This window comes from Ceratotherium simum, chromosome 8 (assembly GCF_057802395.1).
Source record: "Ceratotherium simum simum isolate JZ-2026a chromosome 8, ASM5780239v1, whole genome shotgun sequence".
Classification (NCBI taxonomy): Eukaryota; Metazoa; Chordata; class Mammalia; order Perissodactyla; family Rhinocerotidae; genus Ceratotherium; species Ceratotherium simum.
In genome coordinates this window covers 40,841,763-40,866,101 of record NC_141907.1, presented here as the reverse complement: position 1 = coordinate 40,866,101, position 24,339 = coordinate 40,841,763, and the positions used below count along the sequence as shown (strand labels likewise).

At 40.2% G+C, this 24,339-nt stretch overlaps 1 protein-coding gene across 1 annotated transcript in view; it reads right to left on the bottom strand.

The window, feature by feature from the left end:
• Window positions 1-21,729: 21,729 nt before the first annotated feature.
• SPATA18 (spermatogenesis associated 18) overlaps window positions 21,730-24,339 on the bottom strand; it is a 38,056-nt gene continuing 35,446 nt past the window's right edge. The window contains exon 13 of the mRNA XM_014787258.2: window positions 21,730-24,074. Coding sequence (XP_014642744.2) covers window positions 24,067-24,074 — 8 coding nt within the window. The 3' untranslated portion in view covers window positions 21,730-24,066. The remainder of the gene's footprint in view (window positions 24,075-24,339) is intronic.

Genomic DNA, 24,339 nt, shown 5'->3' with positions numbered 1-24,339 from the left:
TAGCCTTTCACCCCACCCTGAGTTTCCCCTATTATTAACATCTTGCATTAGTGCCGTGCATCTGTTGCAATTGAGTTAATACTGATACATTGTCAATAACTAAAGTTCACAGTTATGTTAGGGTTCACTGTGTTGTACATTCTAAGGGTTTTGATGAATGTATGATGACATGTATCCACCCTTATAGTATCACACAGAGTAGTTTCACTGCCCTAAACCTCCCCTGTGTTCCACGTATTCATTCCTCCTTCCCTCCTGCTGAACCCCTGGAAACCATCGATCTTTTTAACGGTCTCTGTAGTTTTGTCTTTTCCAGAATGTCATGTAGTTCGAATCATACAGCATGTAGCCTTTTCAGACTGGCACATTTCAACATTTTCCATCTGTCTAGCGCTGTGCCACTTTTCCTAAATTATCTCATTTAACCCTATAGAGTGATATTATTACATTTAGTTTACAGATGAGAGAACTGAACTCAGAGGAGATAAGTTACCTGGACCAAGGACACACAGCTAATAAGTGCTGGGACTTGAGAAACTCGGGCCTTTCTGACTTTAGAGCCAGACCTCTTCACCACCATGGGAGAAGTTGCAAAGTGGTGACCCAGAGGCCACACTCAGCCTACAGCTTTGTTTCATTTGGCTCACCTACTGTTTTAAACACCAGAAAATTGCAGCTTTTCTTTTAAAAATTGTAAGGTGTGGCAATTGTAGGTCTGCCTTCTCACACAACAATTGTCTTCGTCAGCTCGGCTGCTATAACAAAATACCATAGCCTTGATGGTTTAAACAACGGAATTTCGTTTCTCACAGTTCTGAAGGCTGGAAGTCTGAGATCAAGGAGCCCGCAGATTCGGTTCTTATTGAGAACTCTCCTCCTGGCTGGCAGATGGCCATGGCCGGCCACCTTCTCACTCTGTTCTTACATGGCCCAGAGAGGGAGCTCTGGTCTCTTTTTCTCTTCTTGTAAGGATACTAATCACATCATGGGGGCCTCACCCTCAGCACCTCATTTAAAAGTAATCACCTCCCAAAGGCCCCACCTCCAAATATCATCACATTGGAGGTTAGAGCTTCAATATATGAATTTGGAGGGGACACTAACACTCAGTCTGTGGCAGCAATAACTTGCTAAAGCCAAACATCAGCTGCCCCATTAGGGCATGAAATTTTACTTTTCCAGAGTCTTCCCACTCCTCATTGCATTGGCCCTGGTCCTATCTGCTTATTTACATTATCTCTCTGGCCCAGTAGTATTTGAGTTTTCACTGTACTCTCCCCCAGAGATGCCACTGGCCCTGGCTGGGAGTCTTGCAGGGCAAATGTAAAGTTCAGCAGTAAATATAAAACAGCTCATTTCGGTCTTGGGATAAAATGGTGACTAAAGTATCTTGCTGCCTCCGGACAGTGCTGCACACATGGGAAGTCCTGATCTGGAGCATGGAAAAACTTTAAATTAAATAATTGATACGCTAGACTTCATTCAAATTAAAAACTTCTACTCTGTGAAAGACAATATCAAAAGAATGAGAAAACAAGCCGGAGACTGGGAGAAGATATTTGCAAAAGACACATCTGGTAAAGGACTATCATCCAAAATATATGAAGAACTCTTAACACTCAACAATAAGAAAATGAACAACTTGATTAAAAAAATAGGGCAAAGACCTTAACAGACCCCTCATCAAAGAAGATATACAGATGGCAAATGAGCACATGAAAAGATACTGCACATCATGTATTATCAGGGAAATGCAAATTAAAACGACAATGAGATACCACTACACACCTATTAGAATGGCCAAAATCTGGAACACAGACAACATAAAGTGCTGGTGAGGATGTGGAGCAGCAGGAACTCTCATACACTGCTGGTGGCAATGCAAAATGATACAGCCACTTTGAAAGACAGTTTGGTAATTTCTTAAAAACTAAACACACTCTTACCATATGATCCAGCAATTGTGCTCCTTGGTACTCACCTAAAGAGGTTGAAAACTTACATCCACACAAAAATCTGCACATGGATGTTTATAACAGCTTTATTATAAGTGCCAAAACTTGGAAAAAACCAAGATGTCCTCAGTAGGTAAATGGATAAATAAACTGTAGTCCATCCAAAAAATGGATTATTATTTGGCACTAAAAATAAATGAGCTATCAAGCCATGAAAAGATATAGAGGAAACTTAAATGCATATTACTAGTGAAAGAAGCCAATATAAAAAGTCTATCTACTGTATGATTCCAACTATATGGCATTCTGGAACAAACAAAACTATGGAGACTTTAAAAAGATCAGTGGTTGCCAAGGGTAGAGGATGGAGAGATGAATAGGCAGAGCACAGAGGATTTTTAGGGCAGTGAAAATATTCCATATGATATTATAATGATGGCTATATGTCATTATGCATTTGTCCAACCCTATAGAATGTACAACACTAAGACTGAACCCTAAAGTAAACTATGGACTTTAGATGATTATGATATGCCATTGTAGTTTCATCCTTGGTAAAAAATGTACCATTCTGGGGAGTGATATTGATAATGGGGGAGGCTATGCATGTGTGGGGGTAGGGAATATATGGGAAATCTCTGTACCTCCCTCTCAATTTTGTTGTAAACCTAAAACTGCTCTAAAAAAAAAGTCTTAAAAGAATTTTTTTAAATATTAATAAATAAAGAGAAACTTAAACTAGGCAGGTCACCAAGTTGATGCTTTTTGGCCTGAAAACTCCTTCCAAACAAATGTGGGTTTATAAGGGCATCTTTATTCTAACCATCAGCAGGACCACTAGGATGCCTTGACTCTGACCTAATGATGAGGCCAAGGGGCCGGCATGACCAAGCTCTGGTCTCTGAGAAGGTCTCTTCGTAATGACCCATCCTGCCTGCTCCTAAGCCATTCCCTGTAGGTAAAAGTATTTTCTTCTTAAAAACCTCTTTGGAAGTAATTTTCTTAGCTTTGCACCAGAACCCACTCCAATATTCGAGAGTTCCATCACGTTCATCACTTCTGCTGCCTTTTCTAGTATACAGTGGTCAAGTTGATTGCACTCAGGCTTCCTGGGATAATGACCCATCAGTTTCTAATTACTGTTGGTTTTAAACATGAGAACGTTAATTGGCTTTATTCCTGGTTCCTTAGGTATGACTGTCATCTGTGACCTCTTTTGGGTACACTTGAAGAAAGAAATGCTTTTAAAAATCCTCAGCTGCCTTGTAAGGAGGATGGTCTGGCTAAAGGAACAGCACTCTGGCTCAGCCAAACACCTTGATGGATTCTGGACCTGGATTCTGGATTCTGGATAGGACTGAAGATGACTGAGCTAGAGGAGTATGGAGTCCCTGGGAGAAATTCAGGTGATATGTGGGTGGAAGAGAAAGAAAGAAAATTAAGAGAGAAGAAGAGCTATCAAAGTGACAAGAAGCCTGGGCATTATATGGTGTGGCAGAGCTTGTGAGAGATGCTGGTGGTAAGAGGTGTCTTAAAACAATATCTAAGAACAAGTGTTGGCAAGGATGTGGAGAAATTGGAACCCTTGCACACTGCTGGTGAGAACGTAGAATGGTGCAACCACTATGGAAAACAATATGGACATTCTCAAAAAATTAAAATTAGAACTACCAGGTGATCCCACAATCCCACTTCTGGATATATACCCAAAAGAATTGAAATCAAGATCTCGAAGAGATGTCTACACCCCCATGTTCACTGCAGTATTATTCACAATAACCAAGATACAGAGACAACCCAAAGGTCTATAGAGAGATGAATGGATAAAGAAAATGTAGTATATACATACAATGGAGTTTTATTCAGCCTTAAAAAAAGAAAATCCCAGCATTTGCGACAACATGGATGAACTTAGAGGATATTATGCTAAGTGAAATAAGCCAGTCACAGAACAAATACTGCATGGTACCACTTATATGAGGTATCTAAAAATAGTCAAACTCATAGAAGCAGAGAATAGACTGGTAGTTGCCAGGGACTGGTGGAGGGGGAAATGAAGAATTGTTTTTTAACGGGTATAAAGTTTCTGTTATGCAAGATGAATAAGTTCTAGAGATCTGCTGTACAACATGGTACCTATAGTTAACAATACAGTATTGTGCACTTTAAAATATGTTAATAGGATAGATCTCATGTTAACTGTTCTTACCAAAAGAACACGAAAGAACACAAGGAAATTTTTGGAGGTGATGGATATTTTTAGTACCTTGGTTGTGGTAATGATATCATGGGTGCATGCATATGTCCAAATTCATCAAGGTATATACGTTAAATGTGTGCAATTTTTTGTTTATCAGTTATACCTCAGTAAAATTAAAAAATAATAAAACTATATAATGTGTAATTTTACACTGATTTCCGTGCAGTATGGTGGTGTGAAGTTCCCCCATACTAATCCACAGACTTTTAGTAAAAGTTCTACTATGGTCCACAACTCTGTATTCACAATTGTTTTGGGGAGAGAGATCAAGAAGAAAACCCTAAGTTTGGAGTAATAGGGGGCGGAGAAAATTGAAACAGCGCTAAGATTTGGAATGCAAAACAAGACCTCTGAGGACATAGACAATCAGAGTCAGAGGTGACAACAAATTTCAGAATCTTGGATGGAAGTTGAACTTTATTTGAGGTCTTTATTTGGGGCTTAGGCCACTCTTATCTAGATCATAAGAGTCCAGGAGATCCCAGATGATATCCGAGTTACAGAATCATTGTGTTTAATCAAGAACTTCCCACTGAAATCTCTCAGCTGGTTCCATTTGCCTTCCCCAGACAAATGCAAACCACAGGTATTTGGCCTTAGTTGGGGAACAGGATGTACAGACAGAATAAATGTGAGGGCCATGATGCGTGTGTTTTCCCAGCAGCCTCTGCAATTAGAGAAGTTTGTGATTCAAGATTTGCATAGGTGGTTGTTTGAGAGAAGATGGAATCTGTTTGAGGTTTCTAGATGAGGTATGAATAACAGAAATCCTGAACTTGCATGGTCTGTTTAAAAGTGTGTCTTCAGAGTGCAGGACATTTTGCCATCTTGATCTAATGGAAATTTTGATCTCAAGCTCTTGACACTAAGGACTATTTCACTACACATTTTGGTCAGAATTATATCAATGTTGATGAATTTTCAAAAAATTTTTGTTTTTCAGAGCACTTATAATTAAGCTAGCATATCAGTTAGAAATTGTATTCAGCTGTGAGTAAACTGAGACCTGAAAAATATAGTATATTGGTCACACAAGAGAATAAACTCTTGTCTGAAAGATGTCTGGAGATAGGCCCTCCAAGGCTGATACTGTGGTTCCATGAATTTATCATCCTACTCCTCCATCCTCAGCCCGTAACTTCCATCTTTAAGGGCCCATTCTGATCTGAAGGCTGCTGGAAATCCAGCTATGAAAGGAGGAAAAAGGAAAAGGAAGAACTTGTTTCCTCTTCTTAATGAGCCTCTTCAGAAATCCCACCCACCAGCTCTCCTTATACACCCTTGGCCAGATCACAGACACATGGCTACACCTAACAGCAATGAAAACTGAGAAATGTAGTTTTTCAGCAGGGCACCTTGCCCAGGGTTCCCCCGAGAAAGTGGAGAAAACAGGTTCGGAAGGCAACCTTCAATCCAACCACACCACTTTCACTTCTTGATTAATTTTCCATTTGGAACAGTTAAAAACTTCTATTTTTTTTCCATTTTTTTATTTTATCTAAATTATTTAATTAGTATTAATTCCTTTTTATTTAAAATTTACAATGGAGATTTCATTCCTTCCTACATTTTAGTCCATATCAAATTTGACCGACATAAGTTTTATTATTTTTGTGTGTGTGTGTGAGGAAGATCAGCCCTGAGCTAACATCCATGCCAATCCTCCTCCTTTTTTTTTCCCCCTTTTTCTCGCCAAAACCCCAGTAGATAGTTGTATGTCATAGTTGCACATCCTTCTAGATGCTGTATGTGGGACACCGCCTCAGCTTGGCTGGACAAGCGGTGCATCGGTGCGCGTCCAGAATCCAAACCAGGGCCGCCAGTAGCAGAGCGGGTGCACTTAACCGCTAAGCCACGGGCTGGCCCCAGTTTTATTATTTTTTTAACTTGCCATTGTGAGATTTCTTTTGTGTACATTGTTTCTACCAAAGTAACATTTTTAATATCAAATATTGCACTTTAACTCAAGAAAATTTTATGCCACCCATATTGATATTGCAGAAAGAGTAAAAACAATATTTCGCATGATTTGGGAATTCAAACAGCCCAGAGTGTATAAAGTTAAAATAAAAATTCTCACCCCTATTGCTCTCCTCAGAGGTAACTGCTGTTAAACACTGCTTGTGTGTCCTTCCATAAAAAACTTAAAGTATATTATATTTACTTCTTAGCCAATCTGGAAGAGAATAGAGAAGACTTTGGTAACAGAAACTTAGAGAAGCAGAGAGAAGACTGCAGGAGAAACCCACAGAAGGAGTTTGACACAAGGAAGCCCAAACAGACAGGAGGGCAAGTAAAAGACAAGTCTGTCCCCCCAGCCTGGAAGGATTATGAGGTGAGGCAGGTGAGACAGTAGTTGGGGAGACAGCAAGTCAGATATGTGCCCATCTCTCTACTCCTGACTGGGGAGAAGGTGCAGTGGCCAAGTTAGGCAGAACTCCTGCCTTACGGGCTGTTTGGGACTAGCCAGAGACCGCTGTATAAGGTAACCCTGAACCTATGGTGCCTGGAAGACAACAGAGTGAAATGCTCAGGCACAGAGAGGAGTCTGTTTTCCCTCCTGAGCCACCTTAGTTTCCTGTGTTTCATGAATGCTGGGTTGAAACTAGCTGGCCTGCATGGTGCCTGCTTTCTTGGGGGAAACAAGTATATCCACAGCCCCTACTACAGGTTAAACAGCCTGGACCAGGAACTGGATGGATGCAGGGCAGGGACTCACAAAAGAGGATGGGGAGAAGGCAGGGAAGAATCTCTAGACCCTGACCTGTCTGAGAAAGACTAGACCACACACATAGAACCCACAAATATCAGCAAAGATGCCAGCAGGACATTCAAGGACAGGACTAGGCCAGTCACAACTCAGGGGACACAAGTTCTGAGGACCAAATGTTCAGCACAAGGTCATAAGACCCCTTTCCTGCAAGACCATGAGTTAGTGGAAGCCCATCCTCCACACTCTTGGGCACTATCTTGGAAAAGGGTAGGGGAAAGAAGGAAAAAAATCTGAAACACTAGGAAATTATTCTCTGAGACACTGGATTAAACATGAATAACTTTAAATCATGAAATCAGACCAAGTTTTAAATTGGACTGGCTAAATCATTTCCCACTGCCCCCTCCCACTCCCCAAAGAAATTGAGGACGAGAGGAGCTCTTGAGACAGAGCTTATTAGTTATATATAAATATAAGAGCTTTCTTTGCATATTGGATTAAGGAGAGGCCATTTGTGACTTCACCGGAATTGCTAAACTCTTTAATAATCCAAGGGTAGAAATGTTCTGCTTCCTTCTATAACTAGTCTCATGCAGTCTCACTTGAGGTGGGTCTGGAGACATTATTACCTCCATTCTACAAATAACAAAAGATAAAGGATGTGGGTCATAAACTAGGAAGTGGCGAGACTGGAGGAAAGGATCCAATTTTTCCACCTAGTTCTCTTTCCACTGAGCAAATGAGTATGAAAGGCCCCAGATTCACCACCAAACACTGGAAAAACAGCTTTTCCAGGACAATGGACACATCATGGGCACTGCTTCTTGACGTAATGAGGTTTCTCACTCCAATCAAAGAGTAAGTCTTTGGACAGAGAGGGCCCCACACACCAAGGCCTGGAAGAGACAACCCAGCTGCCTTCTGTCTGAGCGTTCTGTTCTCCTCAAGTATCCACAAAGCACTGTTAAAGCTCCAGACTCCATTTCTCATTTCATTTTGTGCCAAGAACAGTTTATTTGCAGCTTTCCCAACTCCCACAGGGCCTCACTATAGCTCTGTTGATCGGATTTAATTAAAATCAAGTCTTGAAAAAACTCACATACAGGCCTTGACTTATAACAATGTTTGTTGTTTTTCCTTGCTAATTTACTGGAAAACCATGCATAAACCTGTCGAACCCAGCTGACTGCAGACCCAACCATATGACCATCCAAAAATTCATTTCTCATTTCCTAAACTAGTTATATAGCCAGGTTCAGGTTCACAGGAAGCCTCAAGATCTCATGCAACTTTTCCAGGGTCCGGAGATTTGAGCTATGTTCCCTTTAAGATGGACTGGAAATCTAGCATGGAAATGATGTTTCTAAATCAGATTCTCTCAGTCTGTGGGCTCCAGCTGCTCAAGTTTCATGAGGATGACTTCTCATGGCCTTCAGATCTTATTTCACATCAAGCTAAGTCTGGTCTTGATTAAAGTTGCAATGAAGAAAGCATATGGCAGTCAGAGATGCAGACGCTGGGTAATAAGCCCCTGCAGGTTCACATCGAAGAAAGTCAGAGCCCATAAACTGTCTGCCATGCATTGAAGCTGGGCTCCAAATGAAACACGAGCTTGCACATTCCCTGTGTTTATGTATTGAGTTAATTGAGTTTTTAATTATTAAAAATAAGTCCAGCCAGGCAAGGGATTTATTGAACTAAGTATTAAAATAACACATCATTGAGGCAAATTTTCTCCCAAGTGCCCCCAACACAATGAGTGTGGAGACTCTTTGCTGTCATATATTTTAATAGAAAAGGAGAGGCTGATGCCGAGACCATTCGCCTTTACTAAGCTGATGCATCTGCAGGGTGGAAGGGATAATACCTTTAGCTTTTGAATTCCGTTAGGACGAGACAAAACACTTCTCCTAGAAAACACTTCCATCTGCTGCAAGAACTAGCCATACACAGACGAAATGGAGCCTCTCTTCCTGTCATCAAAGCGCCAGGCCAGACCAGACCAGAAATTACACTAGTTACTTTACAGGCACGGGGAAAGTCTTTGCAGAGAGGTCTCATTACAGAAAGAATCAGTGCATGGGTTTTGTCCTAAATACTCAGGAGTTCTTTATGCTGTAGGAGAAAAGCTGTAGAGGTAAAGTTCCCTGAATTCATAAATTGTGTTCTTTTTTATTATAGTAGTGTAGAATATTCCAAAGTAGAATGATAGGATTACAGCAGGGTGCTCCTGTTTTTTAAGATGTCTGCTTCTTTTCCTGTTAAAACAATGCGCTGTTTAGTCCTTCCTCTTATGCACAATTCTTAACTACTACTTTTCAAAAATATTAATTCTTGCTAAAGAAACAGCAGTGATGTGTTTTGACCCCAGCCTGTAGGAGAGCCAGGTTTGACCTGGTAACCTGTACACTCTACCGTGGGTTTTCTTTGGCTAACATAGTCTCCTGCCTTTACTGGCAGCTTCTCCCAAGTAAAATCCCAGGATTCCTAGAAGTGTCCACAATGGCCCATGCCTGGGAACTGAAGGCCAGAAATCTGAGAGCTTAGGAATCAGGAAAAGGAACCACGGCACCTGGGGAGAAAGGGATAGTGGTGGAGGGGGTGTGCAGAGAGATGAGATGTTCGGCGTCTTCAGCAAGAGACGGTGTAAGTTTTACAGCTGCTTCTTTGATGTTCTATGGAGACTTGGGTTCTCCACACATTTATTTAGCAACCGTTCTGTATTGTTTCCAATTCAGTTCTCATAAACATCCCATTTTACCCATCAAGAAAGTGAGTCTCTGGGAAGTTAAGTGACTTGCCCAAGTTCACAAAGGAAACTACGGGCAGAGCAGGGATTCCCACCCCAAAGTCCTGAAGCTAAGGCCTGGACACTCGTTCCACAGACCAAATGCTGCCCAGAGGGTCAGGAGTTAGTTCCCCTTGAGTGATGGAGCTATGCAAGGCTCAGCAGTTCTGGGGTGGAGGCAAGGGTGGGAGGGGGGAACAAGAGGAAGCGGACAGGTTGGCTGCCACCTCAGAGGTAGAAGCAAATGATGAGACCCCCAGGCCTACCCAGTTATGGGCCACTCTTCTTAGCCACCTATTTTTACTCCTAGAAGTATCTGTCTCTTCTTCTCTCTCTCTCACCGCCCCCTTTCAAATACACCTCTTTCACGCAGCCAAATCACTTTCCCCTTCCTCCCAGTGCCCAAAGGGAAATCTCACCTGCTGATGGGATAGCCTAGTCACAGCAAGGGATACTTCCTGGTTCGGGTGAAATCCCAGGTGAGAGAGAGGAAGGGAGAAAGAAGAGGAGAAAGCATAAGGAACTCAGACTGATGCCATATTATCTTCAAGATGGTGCCTCAACAGGGGTCAACTGGGGTCAGAGGGCCACTTCCGGTCTTCCATCTGTACCTTCTTGTTCCTGACGCAAGTTTTCCTACAAGGCCCCACAACGTCCCTCCACAGAAACCAGGCCCTGCCGAGCCCTTGCTGGTGCTGCTCCTCTACCCTCAACACAAATGGAGGAAAAGCCCCATGGATGAGGCTATTCCTCTAGCCCAGACTACACTCCCTGTGGGGCAATGGTGGAGCTCTCATCCACTGAATGTCTCCAGAGGTGAGATTCAGGGGCTGGGGGTGAAGTCTCCCACCCCCCTGAGATGTGGGGTCGCAGAAACCTGGCAGAAACCCCCCAAGCTCTGTACAGGGCTGCCTGAGTAAAAAACGGCCCCTGAGCAAATTTGTACTGGCAGGCGTGTGAGGCCAGTCTTACTTCTCCTATCCACCTGGGAGGAAGAGAACCATAAAGTCACCCCTCAGAAAGCTAGAACACCTCCTAACACTTCATTTGACATCAAAGAGGTGAACCCTGGGGAAGATTTTTTCTCTCCCAGGAATCATTGCATCCCACTTCTGGACTGAGGGTTATTTTAAAACTGGCATCAACTCAATTCTAACACTACTATGAGAAAGGACAAATATTTTATTTCATGAGGCATGAGTGATTTTTTTCAAAGAATCATGGCTTGGGTAGAGTCTCTCTGGACCCTCCCTGTCTGAGGCAGATTTCCAGCTGGCAGACCTTACATATTCAAAGTAAAATTGCCCACAGCCAAGTCTCCAGCCTTTATCAGTACGTCTTTGTATGTGGTACAGAATGGGCCTCTCTGTGCTTGTGGACAGAATCTGTCACCCAGGCTGGTTCTGGAAGGTTCTGGAAGGTTCAGTTGGTCATAAATTGGAAAGGGAAGCAGCCCAGTGAAAAAGCAGTGTCCTCATGTCAGCTGTACCTCCCAACCTCCCTCGTTAACTCTAGCCCTTCATTTTACACAGAACATCTGCAGTCCGCTGCTCTTAAAGCTTAGCCCGAGGAAAAGTGATGTAGTTGATAAACCAGCTCTCTTCTCTCAAGAAAACCCGGAGAAGTATTCTATTTATGAACACAGCACCACACTACACCCTGTTCAGTTTCCACATTCTTTGGTGTGGCTCCCTCATGGCTCTGAGACACCATGCACAAAGCTGCCTCTGTGGCTAGAATTCCCCCACCAGACAAACGTGGTTGGAGTTGGGGCTGTCACTGAAGTAAGGACACTTCTTCGAGAGACACTGTGGAGAGGGCTTCCGATGTCTGAGCTGAGATTATCACTGCATATGGGCCATAAGGAGCAGAAGCAAAGGGAATTCTCAAGACACCAGGGACCTCTTTTCTAGTCAGTGTTTCTGGTGATAAAAAGTGGTCCCCTAACTCATGAGAAATCCTGAAGGGAGACGAGCACAAGAGGCTGTGGGGACAGTGCAGACTGCTCATTTTCTCTAAAGGTCTCTGTCAATAGACTGGCTTCCTGTTTTGCCACTGTTCAAGTTATTTTGCCTTCAAAGACCTTGAGCCTTGATGAAATTATGGTGCACCACCCACACCGATTTATAATTTGATATTTTTCACATTCTAAAAGCTTAAGAAAGTCCAACAAAATTCTGATTTTTCCTAATGCTACTTACAGTACTTTTTGAAAATAACAGACACTAAATTGTTTGATTTGGGGGCTGGGCTGGTGGCGCAAGTGGTTAAGTGCGTGCAATCCGCTGCAGTGACCTGGGGTTCGCAGGTGTGGAACCCCGGGCGCGTACCCCTCACCGCTTTTCAAGCCGTGCTGTGGCAGAGTCCCATATAAAGTGGAGGAAGAGGGCATGGATGTTAGCCCAGGGCCAGTCTTCCTCGGCAAAAAGAGGAGGATTGGCAGACGTTAGCAGGGCTGATCTTCCTTACAAAAATAAAAATAAATAAATAAATAATAAATAAATTGTTTGATTTGGAGGGTGATTTGGCTTTGCTGATGCCCTAGTTCGTGTTAAGTCTGACTGCAGCAGCCCAGGATTGGTCCTGGTACTAGTCCTCTTTTTCCAACAAAAAAATCAAAACAGAGCATTGCTGCTGGTCCTCTGGGTTGCAAGCATACATAGATCTGCAGGTTCATACGAATGAAGAAAAAATAAGCCTTCTTTTGTTTTCAATAACTCTATTATCACAATTAAGAATAGTTAGAAATTAACAATCACTTAAATGTATTTACTGCTCTTGAAAAGGGGTATTCCAAGAGAGGAGGCTTAGCAGGGCATCAGGATTGTCTCCCAATGGAATGTCTTTCTGAAGTTTCTTTATAAAATTCTCATTGTTCTTCAAAGCAGAGATCGCTCAAGTGCTAGTATCCATTGCATCATCCTGCAATTACTAGAAGATTAACTCTTCCTAAGGCAACTCTCCAGCGTACAGAGACTAAAGCCAAACAAGACACATATTTCAGAAAGCTCTGTAAAGGAATGCGCAGTGGAATCAAATCCAGTAATTACCAAACCCGCATTATCTCAGGCTTTCCCAAGGAAATGTCTATCTTACTGACGTAAGATGTTCTCTTTCAGTGTGAATGTCAGAGATTATATTTTGCTTAAAACAGTTTCTGCATTGTTGAAACTCTTTAAATTCTTATTCACCGTACCCTTGGTTAGAAATACCTTTTAGGTCTGCCAGTGCTAATGTTCACACATCAGACTGGCAATTCCCTCCTGTAGTCCGTATTGGTCTGAAACACTTCTGGGAATAACAAGGAAATATTGATCAGTGTCCCATAACACAGTTGATGTGAACAGAAACTGAAATTGAGCAAGTTCTCATTATTTCTTAGATCGAGCACTTTTCATTTCGTGGCTACAGAGAAAAGTTGCCGATAAATGCAATTTCATCTGATACAAGAAACTTGCTACGGTGGGTTTTGTTTCGTTTCCAATCTGATTTACTAAAAAAACACAGATCATAAGGAGACCCTCTCATCAAAACCTGGTGATACTAGCCAAATTGAGCTAGTCTGCAGACCATTCAGGGTATGCATTCAGAACCCAGGAGAAAGTAATATCAGTACTGTCCTGTCTTTATTTAAAATGCTGACACTTTGTTCATCATGGATTTTTTTCATTAACTTTGATTTTTTTTAATATTGTATAAAAATACTACTTTATTACTGAGTTTTTTGTACCCAATGCAACTGCATTACTCACCTCACCCTAGTCCAGATCCTGGTGCATATTTCTCTTCCTAAAGAATCTCAGAAGAAAGGCAGAAGCCCTGTTTGAAGAATACGACTTCTATTCCCTTGGCAGGGGAACACCACAACTAGTTCTGAAAAAATCTCTTCTTATATGAGGCTCTCCAAGAATTTTGAAGATGCCATTAAACCAATATTAAAGCCTCCTCCTCTTGCCTGGGTCCACCGCATACTGTTGGGCAGTGCCCAATTCTAGGGGGCACTGTTCTCATCATAGTCTAGTTGGTGTTACTGCCAATTCACAAGCTGTTGGTTACAGATCCACCATTAAATAAGGAGCTTGCATCAAAACTTGAGTTACGTCCCTAAGTATGTTGTTTAGTGCAACTTTTTTTTTTTCATAACAAGACTTTCTCAGTGAAGGAAACAGTGCATTAATTCACGGTCTGCTCCAGGCTCCTTGTAGACTGGCACTTTGAGTAGCAGTGATCCAAATGAGAGATGCTCCCTGGGGCAGTGAAAAGCAAAATCTGCACAACTGAACGTGGATGCCCTGTTTTCACCTCTCCTCATCTTCTTGATAGATACACCCCCCAGTAGCAAAACTGGCAGAGATTGTTTTGAAAACAGCCCCCTTCAACCTCTCCTTTAATCCTCACCCCATTCCCTTATATGTTGAAAATTGGAAACTGTTCCTTTCCCTCTCCTGGATTGGCTATGAGGCAAAGGTTCTATTACACTCTTCTGATTAAGAGAGAGAGTACTTTACCCAGCTCGATTTCTGTACTACTGATACCATTCACAATGTCTAATTGTTAAAATTAAATACAGATCAGCTCTAGGCTTGCTGATGGCTTATAATATCAATTAACAGCTTCCTTGTTATTGATAATAAACCCACACGAAGCAAGTTTCCTTTCCTTCAGCCATTGGTGACAATATCCTAAAACTGTTATATTCTCTGAGAATGCCAGAAAAGTTAGGGAGTGAGCCCCCTTTCTAAAAGTCTGACCCGGATGGTACAGAGCCTAAAGGAGTGGAGTTGAAGCCTTGTTGAGGTAAGGGGGAGTAGAAAGTCTTTTGTAAAATTTTGTCGGAGACTAGTATTTTCACTTAAACTTTGGTCATTGGCAGAAGGCATATTTAACTGATCAATTATTCACTAACTGTAAAGACATAAATTTTAAGATCAATGTTCTCTGAAAAATTATCTTGTTAGAAAATAAAAAAAGAAAAAAAATACCTAGAGAAGCCAAAATGGAAATCTACATGTTTGACAGGAAACATCTCCGCTTCTGTAGAGATCTTTTTTTAAAGAAAGAAAATAGTTTTTATTAATGCTATACATTTTTCTTCCTTTCATACAGAATTGTGGCTTTTTCAAACACTCTAGCAATATTATTCTGGTGAGTCCCTGCAATTTCTTAGAGAGTTTCTTAGCAACATTATTCCATCTTCCAGGTGAAAACTGGAATATTTGCTTGGAATAACTCTAAAGGTTTCTGAAACTGAGCTCCCTGCCCAGGACCTGGGAAGCTTGGGCCATGTGAAAGGCTAACAATTTGAAAAATATTGGAAATCTTAGAGGATCATTAAAGAAACCATCAGCTTCTCCTCTTCTGTGTTTAAGAGCGAAGAGCTATTTTCAAAACATTTATTAACAAACTGAATTATGTCTCAATAAGAATTCTAATTTGACAAGATGATGGTGTTAGGTTGCATAAGGGGATTTTAAAATTAACACACAAAAAAATTTAGTTCTGGGAGAGGAATTGCTTCCTGAGCCTTGGGAATCGAATGCATAAATCCTTTATTAGGTATAGTGATATAGTTATTCGACACCTCACATTTTCTATCACACTCTTTGTATTTTATGCCTGGCCATCCTCCATCAATTTAAGTTATTCTTCAAATTTATGGAGAGCAATAAAACTAGTAATTAAGTTATAGCTGTTGTCTGAGGAATTGCTATTTATTTCCTGGTTTCAGTCTTATTACTACTAGTATCCTCTCATTTCTTAGGCAACATTGCCATCTTGTGGCTAAATCCATATATTTCCCGGGGAAACTCAGCCTAAATGAAATTAAGAGACCCTGCTAACACCTAAAATTGGATTGATTTATGTCCACAGAGTTTCCTCCAATTGTGAATCAGCTTGGTTAGGGAGGGAGAGGTCATCCCAAGAAACTTTACAACTTTGGTTTCCAATAATCAATGTCATTTTGTCTTACATTACCAACTTTGGCTATTCAATGAAGAAAAGCTGAATTCAGACAAGGAAAACATTAAGAAAAAAATGTATGATCATTTCCACCAAAGCATCTCTATTAGAACTATTAGCCCACGTATTTCAAATCCTGGCACATTCAAATTGGGGTTAGATTTGGCCCCTCTCTGTCAATATTTCTTTCCTGGAGTTTTTTAGAACCTTCTTTTCAACTGAGACACTGTAGCGGTGAGAGTCTATTGGACTTGAGAAAGAAAAGAAAAAGTGCTTCAGTTCTCGTGAAAGGAAATTGAAACAGGTTCATTTCCAATCTTCTCTTTGGGACATTTGTACCTTGCAGAATAAATAGAAAAAGACAAATTTCTCTCCTCTATTCAATATTTAGGAAAATTCCAGTTGAGGTAGGCCACCTGTGAGGTCTAATATTTGGATGTTGGTTCCACTCTATTTTAGATTTTTCTCTAGAGACACACATGAATAATCATAAAAACATTCCTGAGTCTGAATCATCCAGGTGACTAGCTCCATTTGGCAGACAACCATGTCTAGGCAAACGATGGCCAATGGGGACTCATTATTCTACGACTCTTAACTCTCAGTTATACACAGTGAACACAGATCTACAGGGTGGAAGGGAATGACTTATGGTTTAGTAAGAAATACATATTCTGACAGCTCAACAAAGAAGCTGTCCGAATATGGAAGACAAGAGAGGAAAATTTTAATCTCTAGGGAAGAAAAAATATTGCTATTCTTTTCATCCTTCTCTTTCTTTCATTGAAAATCTAATTGTATAGCTCATAATTGGCCATATTTTTATATGTATACATACAGATAAAGAATACATATACTCAATTTTCAGTAATTTACCTATTACTGAAATGTGGCAAGTAATATAACATGCTCAGAGCCTTTTAAATCAATATATTATTTTCCATTTAGAAAGTTAAGGGTAGCAAAATATATGCAATAAATGATTTCTGCAATATTTTGCTTATGGGTCATTAGAGCCAGATACCAGTCTTTTGCAAACTTGTCTGCTGATACTAAAAATACAGATGCTGTTGGTGATTCTGATTCAATACGCTTGGAGTGGAGTCCAAGAATCTCTCTGATAAGCATGCCATGTGATTTTCATCATCAAATAAATTTGGGAAATGCTAGTCAACATTTTTATTGAAGTGACTTAAGATGCAAATATAATCACTTCTCAGACTTATTGAAAGTTTAAGATAATTTTAAGAATTGTCATTTTTTAATAACAAATATTCAAAATTTCATTTAAAATTTTTTATTTTTCAAAAACTTATTTGAAATTTCCATAAAATTAATACATTATATGAATCAAGATATAAATGCATCTTTATATAGAATGCTATTCTGTGCATTCTACTTTTGAATAATATCCATTTGTCTCTTTCATTGATTCAAAATTACATTAAAGTTTAGGTGCTTGTTTTTAAAAAGTATACATGGATGTGCATTAGGAAGATTAACTAGGAAAACTGAAACCCTGAAAAAGAGAGAGTAGAAGAGAACTAGAGAGAGAAAATAGAAGTGAAGATGCAAAGGTATGACAAGGTGAGCTATTTAAGGAAAAACACAAATACTGGAAAAACAACACTGACACAAATATTGGGCTCAAGGGAATTTTATGATACAATTGATAAAAGGGGGAAGAAAATAAGACAAAAAGAAAAGATAAGCAGAGGTATAAAGAACAGAGATAAATAAGAGATTTCCATTTTGGGCCTTTTATTTAGTAACTAATTTATTTGGTGAATAGTCTTATCAGGCGATAAAGTCAGGATTTTTCAATTGTTGTAAAAGTTGATAAAATCGAACTCCCAATGGCCAGTTGATCTGTAATTCTAAAAAAATAAATAGATCCCAAGGAAGCGTTTCCTGAAATAGGCCTTCTAGAACAGTACCTTTACAGAAACTCCATGAGAACAAGGGCACCATGGGGAAATAAATGTGAAGAGTGTCATGCATGGCATTCTCCTTGAAGGCTCCAGAACAGTAGAAGATTAAGGGCTCTGCAGAGTCCTGCAGAAAAGATCTGTTCAACTCACTTTTAACTCATTATTTTCCAAACCTATATGGCCACAGGATACTTTTTTTTGATTCTACATCTTATTAACATCTCATAGAATCAGTGAAAAGAAGGTGGGCTCAACATAAGAAAACCTGGGTTTGAACTTTTGCTCCAACATTTACCAGCTTTGTGACCTGGAGTAGGTTACTTAATAATGACCTGAGCCTTAGCTTCTCCATCTGTAAAATGGGTTTAATAATATAAAATGCTTTTCACAAAGTCTGGCATATACTAAATGTTGGACTAAGTACTAGTTATTAGTATTCTACAGAGGATCTTCTGGGAAACTTAAGGTCTTCTTTAGCTTTCTGTCAAATTATGGATATAAAGTATATGTATTAAATTAGGCCATCACTCTTATAACATCTAAAAGAAATTCATTTTTCCAATCAAAGAAAACCTGAAAGCTTTTCCTTTATTCCCTCCCCCCTTTTATTTTCAGTCAGGCAATTTTAAATCAAAGAAAGAAAGATCAGAAGTCAGTCATATCACATCAAGGCCAGTGATTTGCAGCAAAGGGATGTCATAAGCAACAAGATATAGTATGGATATAAATGGGTCTTGGATTAAAGATAACCATTGTCTTAGTCTATTCGGGCTGCTATAACAAAAATACCATAGGGTGGGTGGTTTACACACCAAACATTTATTCCTCGCAGTTTTGGAGGCTAGGAAGTCCACGATCAAGGTGCCAGTAGATTTGGTGTCTGGTGAGGACCCACTTCCTCCTTCATAGATGGCCGTCTTTCTGCTGTGTCCTTACATGGATCAAGGGGTGAGGGAGCTCTTTGGGGTCTCTTTTACAAGGGTACTAATCCTATTCATGAGGGCTTTGCCCTTATGACTTAGTCACCTCCCAATGGCCCCACCTCCAAATACCATCTCGTTGGGGATTAGGTTTCAGCAAATGAACTGGAGGAGGGACACAAATATCCAGTCTATAGCAACCATTACTAAGATGAAGCTGCCTTTTGGAAAAACAGAACTCTCATTGGCCAGTAAGGCTGTGCTCATGCCAAACACAGCAGTGGAATAGGTGAAACCTAATTTTCATGACTTTGACCGTCCCAGCTAAAGAGAAAAACGTTCCCATTACATAGCCTGCCAACCCTAATCATGTACTAAGAGCCCTAATAGTCCCTCATCTCTCCATCTATCCATTTGACCTTCAGGAAAGAATCCAAAACCTCATTCATATGACAGGGTTACTGCTCCAAGTTATTTGCATTTGCTTTCTAACATCCTTCAAAATCTTAAGTCTGAGTAAAGCACTAAAAGTGAAATGTCAAGAATTTGCTAATAAAGTGTGAGTGAGTGGGGAGGCCTCCCTGGGAGGGCCCCTAAAATTACTTCCATGGAAAGTAGATTCTCCAACCTTGATGAATATCTTCCCTTGTTCTAATTAAGGCCTCCCTTCTAAGGATGAGTACAAAGCGCTTTATGCCCAGCTTGCCATTTCCAGCACATTATTTAAGGTGCATGTGTATTTTCTCAGATCATTCTCACCATATGTTACATTAAGCTGGAAAATGTCCCCAAATGAGTTATCACTCGGTGCTAAGTCTCGGTGACTGTGCAATGGAAGACTTATTCCACCCACTATCAACATAATGGATTTAAGATTATCTCCCAAATAAGAGGTCATTATCAGTCACTGCCTCATCTCTCAGAGAGATTACAGACCCATCCCAGTGGTACACACTGCCAAGAAGTGCTGAGCTCATTCTCTCCACAACTCAAAGTCTTGTTCACCATTGCCTCCCTGGGGCATAACATAGTGCCTGGAACATCATTTAACAAGCAGTGGCAGGGCCGGCCCCATGGTTTAGTGGTTAAGTGCGCGCGCTCCGCTACTGGCGGCCCAGGTTCGCATCCCGGGCACGCACCGACGCACCGCTTCTCTGGCCATGCTGAGGCCGCGTCCCACACACAGCAACTGGAAGGATGTGCAGCTATGACATACAACTATCTACTGGGGCTTTGGGGGAAAAATAAATAAATAAAATTAAGGGAAAAAAAAAAAAAAAAACAAGCACTGGCAAATGCTTCTTAAATGAATGAATGATGACCAAACAAATAACTTTTTCCATTCTCACTTCAACTTGTGACTCATAGAGCTGGGCCTATCCTGAAGTCTGTTATTCTGAAGACATGGCTCTGAAACTTGTTCCCTTCTATCTAAGAAGATAGAAGTAGGATGGTAATGCCCCATACCCAGCACCCCAATACCTGAAATCAGTTGCAAAAGGGTCTGATTCATCAAACGGCACTCAAGATCTGACAATTGTCCAATTACTAAAGTTTTCTAAAATATATTTCACATCACATTTCAACACATTATTTTGGTTGTATCACTAAAATTATGGCTTAACCTATACTGAAATGAAGCTATAATGTACCCATTTATCATATTCTTTTGTTGCTCACCCAATAGAAAATAGAGTTAGCTGCTCAGTTTTGATATACTAATTGCCAGTCACACTGTGGAAAGTATAATGCTCATGGTGGCACCCAGTGGGCAGTTCTTTAAGTGTGAAATCATCTCATCCCATTTCATTTTGAAATAAGAAAATTAGTTCCTACTTCATTTTCAAGGCCCCGTTCACTCACTGTATTAAGGCCAACAAACTTCACTGCTTTGGTATTTAAATGGTATATACTGAATGTCACTTACCCATATGGTTCCTGGGCTCACATTTCAGTGACCTAATGCAACCTGTAATACTAGTTTCTTAAAAGATCCAGACTTTACCCTTAATTATGGTATGATTTATTCAAAGTCATACTATTAAGAAATCTTCCACTCAGCCTAAACTTTATAGAATGCTATTGGCAGCAATCTGACTCATGAAGGATTTGTGGGATGCCTAAAAGTGAATTAGAATGATCTGCTAATTTCCCAGTTACCCAGGACTATAGCAGGTGGAGCACACAGGTGGGGTCATGGGAAGTGTTGGAAGTGATCTTATGAGCTCCTCTTCCCCACACTTATTTTATTATTAAGGATTCTAGGATCATAGGATTAGTAGATATTTGTTAAAAGACTGAGTCATTCACCTGTGGATGACATCAATGAGTTACATTCCCCTGTGTAGTTCACCACACTTCTCCTATTGCCTTGCGTAACTTTCTTATATATAGGTATTTGCCCCCGAAATTAATGTATTTCAATTCTTCAATTGACATGTGACATTCTCTCTTTTAAATTTGCTGCACTGACTCCGCCTTTTTTTCTTTCTTCCATCATATCTGTTCTCTATGACAGGAAAATCACCAAGGAATGCAACTGGGCATGACATTAAGCTCCAGAAGAGCCAGAATCCTGTCCACCACTACATCCCTAGCAGTATGTACTGTATGTAGCACACAAGAGGTACTCGCTGAATAAGTACTCACGAGTGTATGAATGAATGAATGAATGAGCAACCAATAAACAAAAGAATTGGTGCTACAGGCCATGGCAGAACAAAAGAAAATAGGATAGAATATTATTCTGAAATAAAAGGCTGTGGAAGAGGACTGCATGTTGTATTGGATGAGCAGGCTCTCGACCTGTAACACTGAAGACATGCCTGGATTTGCTGGGAGGAGCAACTGAAATAACATGAGTGAAAGCTCCATGAAAATGGTAAAGCACTACTCAGAGTATCTTGAATATGACGACAAAGAATTGTGAGTAAAACAAACTAAAGACAATGAAGCTCCAGCATGGAACTGCAGTGACCACAGGGTCAACCCCGGGGCAGGGGTGCAGCTGAGATCTACCGAATGAACTCGTGGCCCTGGTTCAGGCCTCACGGAATGGAGATGGGTCAAGGATATCGCTGAACTTGGGAATCTGGAAAGAAAGCATTTCATTGCAAAGAAGCTGCAGATACAGAAGCATTCTTTTTCTTGATTTTATTATTAGATGTTAAACTGATAATACAGAAATTGACATTTACTCAGGTATAAACTTTTACTCAGGTATAAACTTATACTCAGGTATAAACATTTACTCAGGTATAACTTTTCATTTTTCAAAGTTATTAAGGTTAAGGTGCATGCCCAGATAAATAAGTATAGGTCAGTCTCCTTTGAATTTCTGGATCCTTTCCAAAAATTATTCTAGCCTATTCACCATTCCCTGCATGATTACAGTTCAAATTAGAAACTTGAGAAATGGCAAATGGCCAGACAGGGTACAGATCAAATAAATTTAGCTACATGTGACCTTTTTCCAAATGAGAGCATGTATTCCCACATATGACTCCTAAAAAAATTCTGATACGTAGGCATTCTCATTACTTAGTGAGATTTTAGAAAAGACTTCTAACATATAACACAAAGGAATTGTTGCGTGGTTTTAACGTACACTGACTTTTCCAGGAACACATTTACCATGTTAATCAAGGCATAACTGTAAGATTTTTGTTCAAAACTTTACCAAGAGTTGTCCACCATTTCAGAAAATCATATCCAATGACAACACTGCTATTGATGTTGCCAACACAACGCACATTGATCTGCATTTGTAGCTGGGTGTTCTACATACAGGTGCAGGCATCTGATAATTTAATTTTATCTTCCATGATAGTTATATCCAAGCTTTTTTTATTGAAATATGTTTTATTTTATTAAAAACTTCTTTCTTTTTTTCTGCTTTATATTACAGGTAGAGTACTATATTCATTGTTTAAAAGTATATATGCAACATAAAAAGTATATATGCAACATAGATCATATTAACTTTGAATTTTACTTCAGAACAACCAGAAGAAAATGTTTGTTATAAAAGGGGGCACTGAGTCTGAGAGCGTTGTGAGAACCATTAATCTCGTCCAACCTCCTTACTCCACAATGAGACTAAGGCTCAGAAAGGTTACTTGTTCAAGACCACAAAGCAAGGTGATGACCCTATTGGAACCGGAGCTCCCTGAACACCAAGTTCTCCTTAGAGCACACTGCATTGCCTCAAAGTGATGACTACGTAAATGCACAGAGGGAAAAAAATTAACCTCACATTTCAGAATGAGCTGGTAACCATTAGACCCAGGGGGCAGGGACTGAGGTGGTCTCTCCCTCGTCTCTACCTCCCAGCACAAGGAACAAGACGCTTTAGAGAAGTTTGGGTTTTTTTCACCTGAAAAACCTCAGGTGCTGGTTTTGGCACTGAGCTTACGCAAACTGATCTATGGCCAATTCAGAGCTTGTCTCTAAAATGCACAGGGCAAGAACAGGCATTTGTAATGCTTGTGTTTAAGGTTGGATTTAAAGTGATAAAAAAGTAGAAAGATCATCACTGATCTTCAAAAAGCCACATTCTATTATTATCTTGAACTTTCAACAGTACTTCACACTGAAGAAATTAAGGGATGTACACTTAATTTAAAATCAGTAAGTGGTGTCTCTAGTTTTAGGCCTTGAGTTTAGGTATTTTTAGTCAGATGGAATTCAGAGAAAGTCTGAATTTGCGAACAACTAGGTGGAATAGATAAAGGGCACGTCCCAGGTAGCTTTTATATATAACACGTGCATTAAAATAGTATGAGACATTCCCAGAAGAAAAACACAAGGTAATTAACAGTTGTCTCAAAGCTGGCTTCTATCCAAATCACTGCTCCACATTCACGAAGCGAGAAAATTCTCTTGAGTTAGTGGCTTAGACATACAGCACTCAACTAAATCAAACTGGGCCCTCTCAAAGTAGGAAAAGAGAAGCAAGCCAACAAACTATATTCTCTTAAATAAATCATCAACATCTACATTTAGCCTAAAGTCATTGCTACTGCTACAAGTCCCCCAATCTGAGATTAGAGCTGCCTTCCAAACCGTAAAAGAAAATTAAAACACCAATATTGTTTTCACATTAAAACTAATACCAGCAATTATAATATGCATAATCAGTTTGTAAACCAAAATGACTCATCTTGTCTTTTGGACTCAGCATGGTAAAGATTTTCCACTTTTGTTCATATAGTTGCTATAAAAGGGCCTAGTATTTCAGGATGAAAATCCTGAACTTGTAATGGACTTTGCTTTGAATGAATATGATCCTAAACACCTATGCAATCATTTTTATCAAATTAATGGAATTTGTATCTATAAAATAAAATAAAATGCAATATATCTGAAGTTACAAACGTGCTAAGCCAAAACATTTAACTCTCTGTGTGCAGCAATACACAGAATTGCCTTTCAACATTATCTTAAGTGAGGTCTGAGGCAGACACAGCAGGCAGATGGAGGCACTGGGGAAGCTGGCTGTTGCAGATGTACTGTGGCAGAGGAACATGGCTGATGGTTTTAAAACCCTAGGGAGAAAAATAAACAGTTCATTATTGTGGCCACTTTCTTAGAATTTCTTTTGGGAGGGCCTAAAGGAAAGCAGGGCAGGTAATCTAGGCTTACGTCGATAGGATCTCTCAATTGCAGGCTCCTCGTACCTCACCCATGGGACCTGCACAGGTATCATCAGTGAGAAGGCCCAGAAAGGAAAGGTGTGAGGTGGAGTAAAAGATGTTCTCTAGGGAGCAAGACATTCATTTTCTGCACAACGCTGAGTACTAAAAAGAACAG